Source organism: Telopea speciosissima, chromosome 10 (assembly GCF_018873765.1).
Source record: "Telopea speciosissima isolate NSW1024214 ecotype Mountain lineage chromosome 10, Tspe_v1, whole genome shotgun sequence".
In the NCBI taxonomy this organism is placed as follows: Eukaryota; Viridiplantae; Streptophyta; class Magnoliopsida; order Proteales; family Proteaceae; genus Telopea; species Telopea speciosissima.
Window position 1 is genome coordinate 56,350,775 of NC_057925.1, and position 21,148 is coordinate 56,371,922.

At 40.9% G+C, this 21,148-nt stretch overlaps 1 protein-coding gene across 2 annotated transcripts; it reads left to right on the top strand.

Annotated features, from left to right (window-relative positions):
* The first annotated feature begins 700 nt into the window (after positions 1-700).
* Positions 701-2,341, top strand: LOC122641517 (probable inactive patatin-like protein 9). 2 transcript variants are annotated; one of them, XM_043834777.1, is made up of 3 exons: positions 701-850; positions 887-1,851; positions 1,978-2,341. In XM_043834777.1, exons 2-3 carry the CDS (start codon positions 910-912, stop codon positions 2,197-2,199), a joined length of 1,164 nt encoding a protein of 387 aa, XP_043690712.1. In that variant the 5' UTR covers positions 701-850; positions 887-909; the 3' UTR covers positions 2,200-2,341. The 2 variants fall into 2 exon arrangements, with proteins under 2 accessions (XP_043690712.1, XP_043690711.1); XM_043834776.1 differs by having other exon boundaries at positions 701-1,851.
* Positions 2,342-21,148: the final 18,807 nt, after the last annotated feature.

Consider the following 21,148-nt stretch of genomic DNA (forward strand, 5'->3'; position numbering starts at 1 on the left):
TAATATTATATACCTATAATTCATACAGTCGGTCGTCGGTCGAGCTAGGGCCAGGATCTAAACCCGACCGACCCGACCCCGCCAGGGTCGACTATAACTAAACCCAAACCCGCCCTCAGGGTCAAAAATCAGGGTCGGGCCCGGCCGGGCTCAGGGCGGGTTCGGGCCAGCCGGGCTTTATTGACACCCCTAGAAAAACCCCCACCAATGCATTGGCCCAGCGCTGGTGCAGAGAGAACGCGACCGGCAACGCTCTTCTTCCCATTAATTAATTAATAAAGTAGAAAAGAAAAACTACCACCCATTTGTCAACCCTAAGAAAATGTTCGCGCCGAGTCAATCAAGAAGCCGAATCTATCGCTTGTGTCAGCCAATTAAACGGCGTACAGATATACGTGCGCGAAGACAGAAGGAACCATACACCTGTTGCCGACTCTACGTAAAAGTAAAACTGTGAATAACTGTTCAACTGTACTATTAAACAAGCAAAAAGGTTAATTAACTAACCGGGGCGAAGGATAGGGAATCGTGTATATAAAGAACCTCACGCCACGCGTTCCCCTCACACTTATAGTTTTTACAAAGCGCGCGGCACACTCACACACGCACCACCATCACCATCACCACCACAACACAGTCACACTTAAGAGGCACAGTCTGAGGGAGGGCCTGAGTTGAGTTTCTTAGAGAGAGAAAAAGCTGCTCTAATTGTTGGAGAGAAGGAGATCAGAGAAGCAATTCCGCCATTAAATGCTTCTCAGAAAGAAAGCGTGACTTTTATCCTTCTTCACGGATTCCTTCTTAGAAAACTAAGAGGATCCACAGCTTCAACATCTCTGTATCAAGAACCAAAGCCAGAATATCTTTTACTTCTGTAAACACAGAAAAAAAAAGGTAAGAGAAAGAGGAATGGAGCTTAGTAAGATAACTTTGGAGATCTTCTCGAGACTGGAGCAGAAATGGCTATCGCATTGTGAAGATAAGAAAACCAGAATTCTCAGCATTGATGGTGGTGGAACCAAAGGCATCATAGCAGGAGCGGCCTTAATCCATCTCGAAGATCAGATCCAAGCCAAAACAGGAGATTCTCAATCTCGAATCATCGATTTCTTCGACATTCTTGCTGGCACTGGAATCGGTGCCATTTTCTCTGCAATGCTGACCGCCGATGACGGTAATGGCCGACCTCTCTTCACCGCCAGAGACGCCGTCAAATTCGTACAAGAAAAACACTCGGAGATGTTCAAGATCAAGCATGAAGGGATTCTCCGTCGACGGCGAAGGTTTTCTAGTAAGAAATTCGATAAAGTCTTGAAAGAAGCGTTAAGCAGAGAGAACGGTAAGGTTTTGACGTTGAAGGATACGTGCAAGCCTCTCCTTGTTCCTTGCTACGATCTCAACAGCTCTGCACCGTTCGTCTTCTCCCGTGCCGACGCAGCAGAGTCTCCAAGCTTCGATTTCGAACTTTGGAAAGCCTGCCGTGCCACGTCGGCAACTCCGAGCTTATTCAAACCGTTTCATCTAACCTCCATTGACGGCAAAACGTCGTGTTTGGCTATTGACGGAGGACTCGTCATGAACAACCCCACGGCGGCTGCCGTTACTCACGCCTTGCATAACAAACGGGATTTCCCTTCAGTGAACGGCGTCGAAGACTTGCTCGTTCTATCACTAGGTAACGGGCCCTTGAGTGGTCCTTCTCCGTCACCGTTAAGACGACAACTGCACCGTAACGGAGAATGCTCCACTACGTCGGTCGTTGGCATCGTCCTTGACGGCATCTCGGAAACCGTCGACCAAATGCTCGGCAACGCTTTCTGTTGGAATCGTACGGACTACGTGAGAATCCAGGTTCTTTTTTCTGTCCTTTCTTTTTTTTTTTTTTTTGGCTTACAAGGGCAAGAAGATCTCTTTTTTCTTCTGTTAATGATTAATGAAAGGATTTACTGACGGTTATTAACGGTGATAACGTCACAGGCAAACGGTTTCGTCTCACAAGAAGTGGAGCTTACGATGGATGGGATGTTGAAAGAGAGAGGAGTGGAGTCCTTACCGTTTGGGGGGAAGCGGTTGCTGACGGAGACTAACGGACAGCGAATCAAGAGTTTCGTGCAACGCCTCGTTGCTTCGGGAAAGAGTAGCCTACCGCCAAGCCCTTGCAAAGAAACCGCCGTTAGTTCTCTGGTTAATGGCCGTTAATCTCATATTTTTTTTCGCTCAACCATGCTTTTGTTTTTAACCCGAAGTCTACTTAAAGTTTAAACTGTCTTTGTCCCTGACTTAAATCAATCTTTCTCTCTTTCTCTCTTTCTCTCTTTCTCTCTTTCTCTCTTTCTCTCAACTCTCTTGGATTGCTGCAAGCCTGCAACTACAACGACTACCCCTACAGTGTCCAACTAATAAGTGTGATTGGAAGGAGTTCCTTGTGAAGCACGATTTTGTGCATAGGGATGCTTTGGGGATTCAAAGGTGATAACCAAATGCATGCATCATTAAATTTTATGAGTGTGATACTTGGTAGTTGGCACTGTGGGAGTATGGGGAGAGATTTCGAGTGCATGCCAGAGATACACAGAGGAGGACCACATAGCCATTCATGGATTGAGCTCCTCTCCAGGGAGTCCAGCATGCCCAGGGAGCATTCAACGGATGGGTTGTATCATACACATTCCTAGGCGTGCGCTAAGATGTGTGCGGCACAACCCAACCCTTAGATGTCCCCTGGGCACTCCCTGGATGCTGAACTCCCTGGAGAGGAGCTGGATCCATGACCCCTCATTGTATTGTTTGTTTCTCCTCTTGTTGTTGAGTGAACGGTGAAGAACTGTGTATTACACAATTAATGGCCCCAAAATATGTCCATGATTGATGGTTAACGTCTTAAAATTAGCTAACCATGGTTTATAGAAAAAGAAATCGGACCATTTTGTCCCCATTAAAAATTATTTTTAACACCGATTTACCCCCAATTAGAACTGTTCCAAGGGATAATTGTCCAGTAAATTGTATGGGTAAGAATTCTCTGTGAGCAGCGTCCCCTGCATTTGCGGACAAATGGGAGTGCACGGAAGCAGAATTTTTATCACCTGTCGTTCCTCTACCCGGTACGGTTCCCTAGTGCCTCTAATAAAAGAGGGGTGGATCCCACCCGGGCAGTGTGTTCGGTCAGGGGGTGGAATGGTCATTTCAGTCCCCCCTGTGAGAGAAACCGCAGGGGTTAAAAGGTCCACGGAAGCATCAACAAGGCAGACATTTTTGCCTTTCATGAGGGTAGTGGTAGTCATTTGGCCCTCTTCGTGTCATGGCACAAGGGCCATGTCATGTGGCCTCTATCCTTTGTAAAATAAAATTTCTCATCCATATATATGCTCCGTGTACGTTTTCACTGGCCCCGTGTTGGTGCATGGGCTACCTGACCAAGCAATGATTTCTTGAAAGTCAGTGCAGAGGCCAACATGAGCGTGCATAGAGGCATCAACAAAGATGGGATTTTTTAATTTCAGCGGGTGTAATGGTAATTTCAAGCACTCGTGTATCTCGACGTAGGTCTCTGCTGTTGGGATTTCAGGCAAAAGTAATTCTCACATTAGATGTGAGTTACTGAATGTGAAGACTTACACAACAATAAGAATTAAAGAAAACAACAACAACCAACAAAAGAACTTGCACCGATGTGAAGAGCTTTAAGAACACACTAACTGGGAAAATACATATTCTCTTATAAGAACTTTTTAGCCAAAAAAAAAAACTTGCACCCCAGGTGAAGAACTGTTAGAACACAGTAAGTGGTAAAATACAGATTCAAGCTCGTCAACTTTCTGAGATTGGGAAAGTCGATTCGTATTGTCATGCCAAGTCCTGACTAGGACATGGAGGGACCACTGACATTGGAATTTGTTGCAAGCAAAAGAGTATCCACCTTCTGCTATCCCATCCTTTCCAAAATTTTCATTTATCCAGTGAGGGTACCTAGCAACAAAACATGGAAGAGGAATCTAATCCTTTCCAAAATTTCCAGTCATCCAGTACTGATGGTACCTAGCTTCGTCCAATTAAAAAACAAAAATAGGTGAGGGTACCTAGCAACAAAACATGGAAGAGGAATCAAAATTGTTTAATGGGCGAGAGAAAGTGAGTAATGTTCCTACCAAAACTTGTTGGACAAACTCCACTTGCAGTCGCACTTCATTTGTTAATGGGAAAAAGAACTCTGTCCGAGACTCCCATGAGTCTATTTCTCCCTTCTCCATATAAAAAGATACTTCTGTCTCTTTGTTTTGAGGATGAGAGAGATATACACATGAGAGTGCTAGCGTAGACCACACTCCCAGATAGAAAACTGATTCCCTTTGTTAATATACTTTTCTTTATTGATATAGCCCATTTATTTCATTGATCACCATTATAGTTGATCTCACTCACGAGCTTCATATAGTCCGCTTGGTACCTTGGTGGTAATGTTTACTGCATCGGATATCCGGTATTGATTACGGTTGATGCCAATACGTATCGAATAGTATCAATCTTAATCAACCAAAAATTCATAGATCATCTTTTTGACTGAGACTAACAATACATATCGGTATAATCAATGCCAATCCAATACCTAAAACTATGATTGTGGAGTTTCTTCGGAGGATGGATATAAGATTTCCTTTTTTTTTTTCTTTTTCATGATGGAGGAAGTTGATATGAGTTTAGTACTTGTGCATACTATAAAAAAATAGTACTTCAATTAGATTGGTATCCAATGTTGTATTATTTGAGAGAGAGAGAGAGAGAGAGAGAGGACGATTTAATCATTCTAACTATTAGATAAATAGTTTTATAAAAAAAAAACTATTAGATAAATAGTACTTCAATTACATTAGGCTTATGCATATTATTTTTCATATTTACTCCTAGGGGGAGTGTTCTCTGTGGGGAGTACAAGGGTCATGCGTGCACGGTAATCAATGAAAACGTGCAATTGCAATTCAGGGAATGGGATTCCCATCTTTCAGGGGGGACGGGGCAGTCATTTTACCCCCACTATGTGTAGGATTTGCCTACCCCCCTCCCTCCTTCTCACATAGAATATTTTCCTTTACTTTTAAATATCAATTACTTCAAACAAAATTGACTTCATAAACTTTTGAAAACCATAATTCTAATTCATGTCAATCAAAGTCACCACATGAGAATAGAATTACATATACAACATATTCATAAAGATTGAAATAAGCTGCCACGTGGATAACACGGCCAATGGTTAAAAACAGATTTCTTTCATGATATATGAAGGATTTTCAATTTTTTTTTATCTAATATATATTTTTTAAGGAGGGCAATGGGTGGGTGCAAGTTAGATCTTCCATTAAAGATCGGCCAAGAAAGGATTTAATGCATCCAATGTACTGTGAGAAAATTCCATATGATGGGAAAAGAACAAATATCCACATTGGATCCTATCCCAGTGGTACATGTGGACCCATTCAGTATATTAAATTGTTGTACAGCCATTTGGATGGTGTGAGCCTATGGAGGAATCTTAAACACTTGAATTCCATTTTCTTGGGGAATTGAGGGGGGGGGGTTAAGATGATTCTTATTTTCCTATTTTTTTTGTTTAATGAAAATTTAACCTTAAAGCCATGAAAGCCAACTTGCACAGAGGGGAAACAAGTACGAGACTGGCTCAGGTTTTCGTATGGAATGCAAGAGTGGGATTCACCTATCTTGGATTCCATCTGTGTGGCTCAAGCCATACAACAATAGTTCTCATACAAGAACCTAAGCTGCACTCAACAAGTACTACTAGCCTAACCAGAAAAGGAGTGTGGTGTCTGAAACAACATTAGAAATATAGATAGAAGAGACTCCCTCAAAAATCTGATCAACTGTTTCACATATGAAATCCCAAAAAAATATTGAAGGCAAAATAGTTAAAAAAAATATGGTATCAGGGCTCTTTATTTTGGGGGTGTATATGATATCTGGGCTCCTAGAGGGGGAGATGTAAGAAAAATTACCAATTTGACCCTTAGCCTCAGTGTCATAGTTGGTTATTTACTAAAATCTCCCTTTGGGGGAGAAGGATGGATTGTTAGTGTGGACAATTTAGAAGATATAATTGGAGGACATGCACGGTTAGGTTCCATTTGTATACTACCATTACCGATATCAATACTGTGAATTAAATCCCTATCCATAAGTATGTTTAAATATGTCAGAAATGGATTTCATAGTGAATAAGATTTTTACCAAATAATATGAGGAGACATATATTAATGGAGACAATTTTCCTTCACCCCATGATCAAGGTATTGGAGGGTTCGTATGGTGTTTAATGGATATCGAGGAACAGTACTGGGGTGTTATCAATTTTATATAGTAAGTGGCTGAACATTTATGACCCTTGATGAATGTACTTTTCTTTCACCGACAATGCAGGAAAGTTTTTTCCTATATTAATGGGCTTTGCTCATTGGCAAGCAAAGCCCATGAAGAAGCCCAAAGAAGAGCCCACATGTTGCCGGCTCCGGCCACCCTATGTGAGCGGCTCCTAGCTAGATTGCGCCACCCACTTGGCTAATGGGCTATACACCACGTGGACCCGACAAGATTAAGGTAGCTGACATATCTCAGGTAATCTCCGTGAGTGGGTCCCATACTCATAAAAACAATTTATGGAGCCCACTCACAACACTACGGATCGAGATCCTCTCCAGCGCACATCGTGCGACTGGGGGCTTCGATCCACACCACCGCACACATCTCAGTGCAGTGGCATGTGGATTGAGGCCTCCCCAACCGGAAGATGTGCGCTGGACATCGTCCCGCGCGGGAGAGGTTCTCAATCCACTACCTTTGGCCTTTCCCACCAGTTTCTTGTCCTATGTGGTAAACAGCAGAAAGGAGAGAGAGAGAGAGAGAGAGAGAGAGAGCTACACATATATATGCTAGTTGTGAGACATCAGACATGGCTCAGTGCACTGTGGCTTCTATTTAAATAGTAAACAAAATGTGTTTAGATTAGGGTTTTACAGCTTTTAATGGTGCAACTTATCCCTACCTAAACTAGAAGAACAGAGCCACTAAATATGGTAAAACCCCTAGAACCTACCTACCCTATAAACTTCCAAGACTTTACAGTAACTTTTTCTTTTCCATGTGATTAAGAGGTAAATTTTTATTATAAAGCTTCCCATGGGATCTCCTCTCCTTGGTAAGATTTTTCATGTCTTCTGGTTGTCTATTTAGAGAAGGCTTTGTTGTCTACTTTTGGTAAAGCAGATTCAAAGCTATCTTCTTACTCCATGTAGTAATAAAGGTATGAACTTTTCATAAGCAGACCTGAAATTATTCCTATTTCAATATGAAACTTGAAAATTTTATCCTTAAGATGACATTCCATGAGTAATGAACATGGTTCTAAGTATCGGTATCGTATCATCCGTGACGATATGTATCGGTTTTACTAGTCACCGATATCGTATCGATAGTAACAGTACGGACAAGGGGTAAACTGGTCAGAAAACTCATTTTTAAAGAAAATTTAAGGATAATTTTATCCGATACAGCCGATCCAGGCCGATACTGTATTGGTATCATATAGGTTTTATGTGTTACTGATACCCGTTCCGATACCATGCACTAAAACCATGGTAATGAAGCAAAAGGTTCAAAATATTTAGTTTAAGAGAGAGATTATAAAAAGACAAATTGATTAAGGCCAAGATTATATGGGTCTGAAGGCTGAAGTGCTTGGTTGGTGGCTCAGGAAAAAACCCATTTGATTAAGAGCCAAGTAATTGCAGAACCCATTTGATTAAGACCTAAGTTATCCTCTTAAGAATCATCCACATGTATAGGTGGTCCTTCAATCTTTTATGATCGACAAACAGTCCTTATTTAACCCCAACAAGTTTCCTTAAGCTTTAGGAATCCGAGCTTATACGTTACACAAAGTAATTAAATTAATGCAAATGAAAGGCTTAAAATAATACCCATCCAAAGCCAATTAAATAATGTGTATATTAAAGACTATAGTTAATCTGTGAAGTGAATCATGAAGCTTCCAAGTACTTGCCACTAATCCAATTGGAAATGCGTTGAGATCTGCTATCCACATGGGAACGGATGTCCCACACCCCCATGGAGGGTTCAGATCTGTCCCCACCCGTCCCCTTGTGGGTAGTTAATCCGGATTAATCATTAGAAATAGCCATGACATGACACCTCTGGAGCTCTTAAACTCAAGATCCAATAAGCCATAGCTCAACCCATCATTACTTCTTGGTGCACAATGTCTTGTATTCCGTCACTTGTTATATGGGTATTTGGAGTGTTTTTTCTCTGTAATTAATTTGAGAGAGGTGTGAGGACGAATGATTATAATCCTATTCTCCTTTAATAATGAATCAGATCTCATTTTACAATGGATGTAGGTAATCTTGTTGAACCACATAAATCTCTTTGTGCGACTAAGTGATTATTGTTTGCAATTCCCTTTGTTTTTTGTATCATTTTAGGTTCTCATTTTCTACATTGTTATGGATCGAGTGATAGTAAACTCGTGCTTCTCATCAATATATTAATTAAACCGCCTAGTACTTAAGCTTTGGGATCCAATCCCACTTCAACTCTCAGTCGGCCAAAAGCTTATGTTTCTAGTAGAATGATTCCTCTAGGTTACTTCCTTCGTAAGTTCTTGTCCTACAAAATATCTCTAGAAATTAAAAAGGAAGGGGGGAGGAGGAGAAAATTTCACTTCACCCTGGGTGAATGAAGAGAGTCCCACATCCCACCGTAATGGTTTCTCGAATCTTGGACTTTGATCTTGGAAGTAGACTCGTTTCCCAGTTCCCATTTATTTCTTTCTTAATTTTCTTTGTGTTAAAGGTTTTCTTAATGTCGAAATTGTTTTTTTAACTCACAAAACTAATTTTCTTTAATTAGTGTCTCCCTACGGCTGTAATTTTCAATTGGTCGATTCCCAGTTGAAACTTGATTCTCTGAGTCAAACATGTATATTAAGCTGGCGAATCCACCACCAGTTACTCTTATGGGCAAGAGATTATTGTCTGATCATGTAATACTTGCACTAATTGGGGGATCAATAAAAGCACATGTATGCAGGGGCATCAATATAGATACGATTTTTTATTTTATGAGGGGGGTACTTTTACGCCTTCCTATGTCTGGGCATAGGAATCACGTGACCAGGTAACATTCTTTTTTTATGATTTTTTACACAAGATAGTTCCATTTGTTTCCACATAAGAAATTTTGTTCTTCTTATAAGTTGAAAACTTTCTCTGAGCCGCTTAGACATGGTACATTAGCACCTATGTATCTATCTCTCTCCTCCTGATGTTAAATGATCTATCTATCTTAATACCATTTTGTCGTCTTACCCAAAAAAAAAACATTTTATTGCATCTCATTAGTATGATCTCCGATGCTGCTTGCCAAGGGAACCTTCTCCCAAACTTATAATATCCTCATTATGAAAATATTGGATAAGATTCCCAACACCCACCCACCCATCCCCAACTCCATGTCTACTCATTACCCAAAAAAAAAAAAACTCCATGTCTATTTCTCTCTCTCTCTCTCTCTCTTCTATGTATAAACCCAAATCATGCACACGTGTGGCTCTCTCTCTCTCTCTCTCTTAAAATACAAAATAGTTAAGAAATAGCAAATAGAAATAGGAAATCGATCCTGTCTGCTTTTTCTTTGAAGTCATCACTGCATCCACCAAGTCAAATCTGTTCCTCCATTTCAGCTCTCTTGCTTGTCTTCTTCTCACAACACAAACATTTAATAACAAGGACGAAGAAGCAGCTGTCTATGTTGTTTTTGCTGATCACCTCATTTATTTCTACGTATCACGTACGATCTCCTCCAGCTGCTCTTCTTCCTCACAAGACCCTTAAATCCTTAATTATAACTTTGTCTGAACAATTAAAAGAGTAGTTGTCTCTTCTGATCAAATGGGTCCTCTCCCTCTCTAGTTGTTTTCATCAGTTTTCTCTCTCTCTCTCTCTCTCTCTCTCAATATTCTCTAAAACCATAGAGCTAGAAGACATATATTAAGCATATCTATGTGCGTACCACACACATGCATGCATGCAGGGCCACATATCACATGACATACTTGATTTTACTATCACTCAATTCGTTCCATAAATTAAGCTAGCTAGTTAGTGGGTCTTTTTGTAAAACAAAAAAACAAAAAAACAAAAAAAAAAACAAAAAAACAAAAAAAAAGAAAAAAAGCTACATAGCTAGTGGGTCTTTTCTTCCACCCAAGCACCAACAACAAACAAACAAACAATCAAAAAAAAAATTAAAGAGAAAAAAAAGTCAATTTCACTCACTACACTACAATAACTTGTTGGGATATCACGAAAAATTTAATAGGAGTACTAAGATCCATGAGATTTGTGATCAGAAACCACAAGTTTTCTCTACCTGTTTCACCTGATGGAAGTAGTAGTTAATTGAAGCAGATGTTTATTTGTATCTTGAGAGTGATGTAAGTGAGAGGGTTGAGAAGCTCTTGAAAAGCTAGCTAGCTGAAGAAGTGTTTGGAATTTGGGGTCTGCTACTTATGTTGGGGGTACGGTGTCTTGTATTCCTTTGTTTGCACTAAAGGGTTGATTACGAAGGGCCGTTATATGGGTATTTTGATAAATTACATGCATAGGTTTCGTTATATATTTGTAGCAAGGGTTCTTTCTCTAGAATCAATTTGAGAGATGTATGTAGACGAGCAATTTAAACCCTATTCTCCTTTGATAGTGAAACAGATCTCATCTCACCAAAGACGTAAGCAATCTCATCGAATCACATAAATCTTTATGTGCATTGTGTGACTGTTGTTTGTGATTTCCATTCTTTTCTATATCATTTTAGGTTCCCGTTTTTTCTACTCGCTTTTTGATGGGCTCTTTGTTTTTTGCTTCACCTACATAGAGGAAGATCTTAATCACTCACTCCATAATATAAATAACGTAATTGGAGTGAATTTATGGGAACAAGCTGTCACACCCCCATCCCTGAACCACGGGAAATGCAACCGGAACATACAACTATGCTCTCCAACCACCAGAATCACTGATGCAGTACCCAAGACTAACTCATTCACAACGACAGATAATAGGTAAAAGGAAGGGATTAATATTAATAACATCAGAATTAGCAGAAGCTAGGTGATAGCATATAAAATATTGTCTATTCAAGTTTACCCCTTCAAGTACAATTCGTTCTAACCAGGACCTATGAATTACCTACTATATAAATAATACATCTATCATGAAAAGAATCAAAAGAATACATCTGTAATTCAAAAATGAATAATCAAGTGCATCAAAAGATGGCCACCGGCCATAAGTCACTGTCTCGTCAAGGAACACACATCACAGTAACACTCCGGTCCATGCTCCACGATCTTCGGAGCCCACCAATCAACGTAACCAGCCTCAAGAGTCTCGTACTCCGTGCCACTCTGCTCGAATGTATCTGCATCAACTAAAAATATGTTTCCTCAAGGAGTGAGCTCCAACTGAGCCCAATGAGTGGCTAAGCCACACAAGCATACACAATAATAATAATGAATGGGGTTGACTGCAAACCATACATGATGGACGGATACCCAGGTGTCCCATACCACCAAGGTAGACCGTACATCATATACAATTTACAATCATGCTACATGAATGAATGATGATGTATAGTTTTATTGTTATCCACCTAACACACAACTAAGTCGGGTATAGTACTATAGCAACACCTTAGGTAGCAGCCCTGACATCGGTACCATAAACGGATGGTATACCGGCGATAACAAATCCGAGTTACGCTGGAAGCCTGCCGTACCGGTCTCCACCAAGAGATATACGCAAACCCCCAAGTCAAATCCCATCCTGGCGTTCGGCCCAAAATACGATTGGTGCCCGAACTTCCCGGGTGGGTATACCTGAATAACGGTCGGAACCCACGGATTTGATCGACACCTAACCCCCTGTCGGTAAGGGTCATAGTCTGGGTAAACATTTATCCTAGCCAACATTCACCTATTGTATGAGTGAGGTCGCATGTGCATAGGCCGAGGCCGAGTCCATAGATACCGAAATACGGTCGGCCAGCTATCCTCTTGCCCCTGTAGCCCATACGTACGTATACAAGTACGAGATGTGAATACCGAAGGCAGTCGGTCGGTCACCATCCCGTTTCCACCTAATACAATTTCAAGTACGGCAATCTCAAGCCCAGTACCCACCGGCACTTGGATCCCGCTTCCGAAGCCCTAGATCTACATGCCATGAGTGAGTCCATATTATGGAATCCCCAGGTCCAGCACCAACCTAGGCACCCGAGTCCCATAACTAAATCCAATACCATTCGCACCATAGTGCAATAAAATAAATAATATCGCAAGACAAGAATGTAAAGTCCTATCAACATCTAAACATTTATATCGTCCTATATCTTACCAGTAATTATATATTATAGCACACATGCATGAATGGCATTCGCAAGACATGACACATAAACATTCCATAAATTAAGACGTTTGCTTAACTCACTCACCTTGCTTCTCAGTCAATCGTCAGTACGGAGTTCTTCAAATCTGCGTTCGATGCCAAGTACACTGTCCCACGTACTAATACGCCCCCGAGCCGGGTCAGTCAACCTAAAGAGAGTGTACAACATGGGGAGAGATTAGTGCCTTAGGGCTAGAAGAGTTGGGCCCCATAAGTTATCAAACAAGGCTAAAATAGTGGACCGGCACATACAACAAGGCTATATCATGTGCCTGACCATGTGCCTGTCCCTCTCGAACTTTCCCACCGGCAGATCTAAGTTCTCAGGGACTGGCACTTGCATGTGCCTGTCCCTCTCGGACCTCCCACTGGTAGATCTTTCTCAGGGACTGGCACTTGCATGTGCCTGTCCATGTGCCTGTCCCTCTCGGACTTCCCACCAGCAGATCTAGTTTCTTAGGGATAGGAACTTGCATGTGCCTGTCCATGTGCCAGTCTTGCTGTTCATGCCATTCCGAGAATGGTTTTGCAGCCCCAAAGTCTTGGGCTAAAATGGGGTATTCTTAGGGGTTTTTTGGGGTCTCTTTGGCCATGAGAACAACTCCAACCAAGGTGCCATAGCACACACCCAACATGGGTTTGTAAGCCCCATGATCGATTAGGTTTTCCTCCATTAAAATACATATAAAAAGGAAACTCATGGGTTTGGGTATTGGGGTTTTGAAAGGGTCTTTAATCAATGTTATTTAACAATCCACAAACCACACCTCTATGGTCTTCTATGAGGGTTGGTGAAACCCATAAATGGAGGTAAATCCCCAACTTAGGGTTCATAAATGGAGAAGGGTGAATGGGTTTAAGGTAGGGTTAGGTGCTTCATAGTTAAGCATCAAGGATTTTCCATTAATGGCTCTTCTAATTGAGTAGATGGAGCACTCAAGGTGTGCTCAACTGATTCAAACCCTAGGTAATAGAATTAGGGAAAGAGAGATGGAGAGAGAGAGAGAGACTCACCAAGGGTTGATGATGATAGCTTGTGCTCCACCATACTTCTCCCTTCTCCTTCCTTCTTCCTCTTCTTCTTTCTTCTTCTTTCTTCTTCTTCTTTCTTCTTCTCCTCTTCTTCTTACTTTTTCTCCTCTCCTCTCCTCTCCACGATTTAGGATTGTAATGTGAGGTGAATAGTAGTTTTGGGTCTTTAATAACCCATCTAGGCATTAGGTCTTGTTTGGTTAGTCTCAAGTCCTTAGGTCCATTTCCTTAGGAGCTTGTTTGGTTAGGTATAAGCCCAAGGTCTAGTTTAAGTCATTGGGCCATTGGATCCACTTGGACCCATGGCCCATGGCCCATGTCCTAAGTTATAGTTACAAATAGAAAGAGACTAAGCTCCTAAGCCCAAGCCCATTCTAGTTCTTATGCTTATTAATGGTCATGCATAGGCATGAATTATTCGGATAGTGACTTACTCCCAGTCATCGCTAAGTGGATAAGGGCGATTCAGGTGCGGGCTCCGCGGATCCCTATCATAAGGGAATTCCAAGAATATGCTTTCGTCGACGATTTTCCCCCTATCTCTGACGGTGGATCTTTCCTCGAGGACTTCCCCTATTTCGTGGTCGACAATCTTGTGTGATGGCTTGAGTATTATGACCCACAGTTCACGAGCGTACTCCACTCCTGGTTCTACACAAAATGTTCAAACCAGACCGGTGGTCAGATCGCGTTTCAAACCTGGTTTTGGGCACGGATTTAACACAAGCAGTACTACTGTCTATTAGTAAGAGGGTGGGCGTTGGTGCAATGGTAAGATTGCTGTGTCACTTGGTCACGGGTTCACATCTGAAACAGCCTCTCTGAAAGCAAGAGTAAGGCAAAGTACATTCTGACCCTCCCCAGACCCCACAATGGCGGAGCCTCGTTCATTGGATAAGCCATATTTTTTTTGTAAGCATTACTATTGGTCCATATTCCATACTAGTGGTAGTAGGCCAAATTCAAAAGAGTGGATCTCTCACTAACCACCTCGTGGAAATATAGTTGGTTGGGCTTGATTTTTGAAGACCGAAGAAGACGCTAACCTCAAAAAATTGTCTCACATGGTCAATCAGCTTTGGGAAAATAACAATATTTTTACTCTATATATCTCTCTATTTTATAGAGTTCTTGATGCCAAAAAAAGATCTTATATGATGTGTTTGTATTGAAAATGTAAGTGGTGTGATAACAAAATCCTTTTAAGACAAGTTGATTCAAATTATTTTTTGTTCATCACCTGACAATTAATTTTTATCCAACACACAAACCCATGTGATTGAATTTTAGAATAGAGAGAGCTCAAAAAGATGTTAAATTAAAGGTTTGATTAATCTCTAACTGATCTTACACGAGCTTGTCTCGTCGTCTCACAGGATCCTATAATATGCTGGGGAAATGGAAAATAAACTTTCATGTTTTGCTGTACTCGGGTTGCAGGAACTTTCCTGCTACCCGGTGTCACAGCCAAATAAATGGAATAATTCACTTCCCCATTGGGTTTATATATACCCTCTTAATTTTTTAGTATTTGTCAAAATACTTTTCAAGATATCGTTTCTTGGGCTGCGGGCTCAGGTAAAAGGAAAGCTCATGCAACTTGGGTAACAACAAAATTTTGTCTCGATGGACTACATAAGCATTTTCTATTTCTCTATGTTCGACTCAAGGTTTTAAAACGTGGAATCAAGGATGGAATAGTGAGTGTCATATTTAATCTGGATCAGATTGGAATCAATCCCTAAGACCCTAGAATCGATCCTTAGAAGAAGAAAAAACCAAAGAATTTCTGGTGCTTTTAAGTGTGAATCAAGAGTACTCTAGATTGGTAACTTCGCATAAGTGGAATTTACCTATCGGAATTGGCCACTCTCGATCTCCACCACTATCAATGAGCTAAGGACTCTCTTAAAAGAAAAAAATTTTGCTGCTACACTTATAGCAGGAATGTTCCTATTACAAGGCTTGCAGCCAAGGAAATAGAATAATTCACTTCCTCTTTGGGTTCATAAATATCCTCCTAAATTTTAGTATTTTTTAAAATACCCTTTAAAATCCCATTTCTTTGGCTGCCAACCTTGTTGCAGGAACATTGCAGCAAAATTTTGTTCCTCCTAAAAGGTGGGGAACTCCCCCACAATGAAAAGGACAATGTTTTTTTTGTATTTTTTATAATCTCTTCATCGGATTCGAAATTCTCCACCGTGCATCTTATAGATAGAAAGGTCGAATATAAAATACATTATATTCAATGACCCGTATTAGAACTCTGAATTTTGATTTAGACATCGAAGAATCCCGAAATCCACTCATTCTATGGAGATCTCCACATCATCACATCGGTGCAGATTTCAATGCGAATATAACCTATTCACGGATCTGATTCTCGATTCTTGAACCCATAGCTTGCCAAGGACTGAAATCAAGGAATACTTGTGCTGACGAAGAAATCAGAAATGTGAGCGTGTGACTGAGTAGACAACCCCTGCAGCTCAGATTAATGTAACGCTTTGGATTTAGATATGATATTATCTCTGATTCTCTCCCTCTTTCATCATTCCCTCCCTCCCTAATTAATAATAGGGAGGGACAGGGAGGGACCTGTGCAAAAAGTTGAGCCTAGGTTTCATGCCTTACTGTGTGCTCTGACCACTCTCTCTCTCTCTCTCTCTCTCTCTCTCTCTCTCTGTGTAGAGGATGGATGGTATCACGTATCACGTGGCTCTTTCATAAGTTGATAGAAAAAAAGAGAAAGCAGAAGAGCCCCACTTGGAGTTGGAACTACTTCTCCTCCGCATATATGAGTTATTGAGAGAGAAGTTACTTCTCACTTCTCAGATTCTCAATTAATCCGGTAGGAAAGCCATAAGAAGCTTCCCAATCCGTGTATCGTCCATGGGCTCAATTATGTGGCAAAGAATCAGGATACAAAGTTCCACACAGCGCACTAAATACCAAACCATTCAGTGGGGCTGCTTGTGGTTCATGGGATTTAGATTTGGGATTATAGTTAAGGTATTAAAATTCTTTGTAGTACTGGTAGGACGGTGGTGCACATCCGACAACACAGCAGAAGCCACTCAAGATCTGCTATTTAGAGGAGAGTTAATTTGCTATCTCAAATCACAAATTTCAACCTTTCTTTTAACTTATTAGCTAAGCCTTGTCTTGATGTTGTTAACCTAAGATTTAATACTTTTATGGATCCACGCTAAATGCATTCATTATTGTCTTATCATTCTAGCAATCAGGTGCTCAAAACTTTAGAGCCCATAGATGGGCTAGTTTGATGAGGTGTGTTAGGTTTTCTTCCAACTTCATTTGTTGAACCCATAACTGTTTTGGGCTAGCTGGCCGTGTTGTAAAATAAACTCCGAAAATTATCTGTGCCATTTCCTGCCAGGTCCATTTTCCAAGTCCTCTAATAGGGGGGTAGATCCCATCTGAGTAGTGTATTCAGGCAGGGGTAGAGTGGTCATTTCTGCCCCCTCTACTAGAGGAACTTGGGAAAATAGAACAGATAATGATCCGTTTGGTCCATGGTCTATACGCCCAAACTTGATTACAGAGGTTCCTTTTTTTTTGATAATATTGATTCAAGAGATTCAATGTACTATATGATGTTTTCCACCAATTTGGCTATACATTTGAGTCGATACGCTGCCGGAGATGTAATCTACGTGACCCCTTTACACAGATGATGATCAACTCTGGCTTAGATAGAATTCACACTCACATGGCCCAAAAAGGAGTGGGGAAAAAAGGCTCCCAACTAACCACCATGAAGTGGTTGTTCCTTCTAATCCAAAGGTTAGATGTTGTGGCTTAAGAGGATCTCCATTCAGTCTTTACAGTGGATGAAAAAAAACTGTAAAGAGTTATCTGGTGATTATTACCTTTGTTTTAAGATCTTCACATTTGTCCTCCATCCAATAGTTAGGAATATTTTACCCAAGGGACCTAGAACATGACCACCTCATTAATAGAGAACTCTAAAGTTTCCTACATCTCTTAGTATTTACAAGTATTTTCTATAGCATTCTAGCTTCTAGAGTGTTCGCTACAAGTATATAGTCTTCCTACACAATGGTAAAAAGTTCTAGATCATGGACCTTGCTTAGCCCAATGGTACAAGTCCATGGATTTAGTGAAGCTGGCCCATGGGCCTATGGTGGACTTGGTATACATGTGAGATACTATAGATCAAATGTAGAGCTTGGTTTACATGTCAGATATTGCTTTGGCAAAATAAGCCTTAGCTTGAGGTCCATTTTAGTGTTTGATTTTGTGAATCCAATACAATATAGATGTATAAATTTAAGCAACCAGGCTATACCACCATTATGACAACAGAAGCAGCCCAAGCCTTCAAAACATCTGGGTCTACTGAGACAATTGCTATTACACAAAAGTTCAAATTGTCACCTATCACCGTGAAACCATTAGCCAGTCAACAAGAAAAGTTCGATAACCAATAAAGAAGGTCTTTTTTTTTCCTCCTTTTTGTCAGTAATTTTTTTTTTTATTCTGATTCCAATTTTCTGTTGGATCTTAGGCGAATATTGCATGAGGATGCAGCAGGCCGGAATTCCTGTATTCAGAAAGCAATAGTTGTTTGTGGGGCGTTGTGAAGGGAGCACGATTTTTTTTCTTCGAGTGGGTGATTATTGATTGTTCTACGGGTTGAGGTAAGACGGGAATGTCCCCCCCCCCTCCTCCCCCCTTTATTATTTATTTTGATTGTTTCTATTTTAATAAAATCCTAAGGGCCAGCCCAGGTCCTAGAACATATTCGGGATAAAAAAAAAAAAAGGTATTCGACTCCAATTCCTTACCATATACAAAACACTGTGCAATAAATCTGCAATTGGCAAATACATTCTCAATCTTCTCTGGTGCTACATACTCACCTTGTGCCAACTTAAAAATGTTTTTTTTTTACTAGTGTTATAATTCCAGAAGACCCTTTTAGTTAAATGCCAGAATATTAACAAAAAAGGTTTCATGTCTTTAAATATTAGAAACTAAATAGCGACTTATTATAGAAAGAGGGGGGGGGGGGAACAAAAATTAGGTGAGATCAATAAGGTCATATTTTGGATCACTGTCTTAAAGCCCGAGCAGCTAAAACACTGAAGCACAAGATCTCTCCTGGTCTGTGTAAAGATCTGCTCAATAATGAATTTGAGTTTGGTACCACGCCAAGTACTCACCCCCATAAGGCCAAGTCTAAAGCTAAGTACAACAAACCCAAGCGGTTTCGCTGGAAAAAATTCCTTTCAAAAGACTTTCCCTCAAAACCGAAGAAGTCATTTTCCAACAAACGATTTATTCGTAAGAAAACCTCTTATACACCTAAACGGGACAAATCTCAATGTACCTGTTACTTGTGTAATGAAAAGGGCCATTTTGCCAATGAATGTCCCAACAAAACTAAGAATGCTCAAAAAATGATTCGTTATCTTGACGAATGTGATTACGAGGTTCTTTTCTTCTCTGAAGTTTCAGACCAAACCGATGCTAGCAATGAACATTGGGGCTGTGTTTTAAAAGCACGACCTCTTAAAAACCCCTCTGATGAGCAAATTTGCGGCTACAACTCCAGCAAATTTACCCCAGCTCAAATTAATTATCTTATTTATGAAAAGGAAATCCTAGCCATTGTCAATGCAATCCAACGGTTTCGGATTTACCTACTTCCTGAGAAATTCCTTATTCGTACGGATAATCAAGCTGTACGCGATTTCTTAAAAACCAAAACTAAGGAAACAAACTCACGAAAGATTAATTGGGCCAACACAATTAATCAATATCAATATGAAATTGTCCACATTAAAGGTGCTGATAATTTTCTTGCTGATTATCTTAGCAAGCAATGAATCCTTGATGACCTCCGGACAAAGGTAAAGGTAAAGCCCCTGCGACACCACATCGCAAGAGCAAAAAGGCCACACCAGCCTTACTCCCTACCCCTCGTGGCGGTATTCTCATATGAGAACCCCAGATAGCAGCAGCAGCTCCTACCCAATGGTCTGCCCCTGGCTATACCCGGATTCCTGCCACAACAGCGGAATTCACCCCTTCTCCCTACCAACCTTTTAGTCCCTATTTCTTCCCTGGAAATAGTCAAAATCAGGAGAGTCAGGATCCTTATTATCTATGGAACATGACCCCTGCCAGCTACTCCCAAGTAGTACAACAACTACCAGCGGCAATTGCTCCATCTTCCTTTGGTCAGTCAGTGACACACACTACTGATTTCTTTCATCATGATGGTATACCAACCAACTGGTATCATCAGATTAACACTTTGTGGAAGACATAGTTAACCGGACAGAAAAAACCATTCCGGACTGCTCTTCCCGCCTTCTCTAAATCTCTTGGAGCTTTTTACAAAAAACAGCTCACCCTTCAAACTTGTGTGCTTGACTCAATTAAACACATTGATTGGGGATGTCACTTCGCCTGAGAAAGTACACAGCTTTCTTTAGATTTTAGAATGCATCGAAGATCATTTAAAAGATGCTCTCTTCGAAAAAATTAAAAGAATTTGTTTATATTTAAAGGCTAAAGAACTCCTTCCCCGAGAAATATTCCCAATTATACAACGTCATTGTGATGAAGAACAATACCAGCGCTACAAAAGCTTTATGCTGGAATTCCCTAAAAATATTATGCGAACACTGTATCAACGGCATCTTCTAATCTTTTATCCCGGACACGAACCCTGGAGTATTGCTGCTGTTGAATGGGGACTCATTGGTCAACTAATCTTTTCTAGTGACAATACCTCAGTCCTCGACCAATTACCTATGATGATCAGAACCATGATCGTCCATTCTATTGCCAACTGGAGATTCTCAGGCGGACTACAGTTTACCATCACAAGTACTTTGGGATGGCGACACAGAGAACGCTTTTTTTAGCCCTATCAAATTTGGCACCTCCAACCTGCTGCCTGTTACACAGTACAGGAACCTGAGCTCATTACCGATGAAGACGAAGCTTTGGCCATTGCCAATCGTTACATCCATGCTGATCAGCTCTACAAGCAGTTGCTTATTGCTCTACACAAAGAAGCATTAGCCCTCACCTATGATAACGGTTGCTCCCGATATCGTTACATGGTCTCTGACGGACGACGAATCTTCGTTACCCAATTCCTCATGGATTACGAAATCCCTATGGAAATTACTGCAGAGTCCTTCCGCCTTGTCGAGAACCTACAGACACTCTCTCCTTTGATAGACGTTCCCACCACTCTCCTTGCTGAAGTCGCAGAAACCCTTGAAGAAATGGCTACACAAGAAGCCACAGAACAAGCCGCTGCAGAGAACCTCTCTCCAGCTCACGCCTCCGACATCAGCTTCAGTGATGACTGATGACTTCATCATGAACAGTAACGCCGCCCTGCGTGTGCTTACATCATCATGGACCCATGAACAGTGATGAATAGTGGTAGCCGCCCTACGTCATTGCTTATGTCAGCAGTTACTGTGCGGATTTTAAAACAAAATTTGGAATCCGACCTCGACCACCCATTATTTAAGAGAGCTCTTCTCTTCGAAGAAATAAAGCTC

Excerpts from the sequence above, each read along its gene's own strand:
- LOC122641517 (XM_043834776.1), top strand. The coding sequence starts at position 910 with ATGGAGCTTAGTAAGATAACTTTGGAGATCTTCTCGAGACTGGAGCAG. Across the intron at positions 1,852-1,977 it reads CGGACTACGTGAGAATCCAG|GCAAACGGTTTCGTCTCACA; the intron begins GTTCTTTTTTCT and ends ATAACGTCACAG.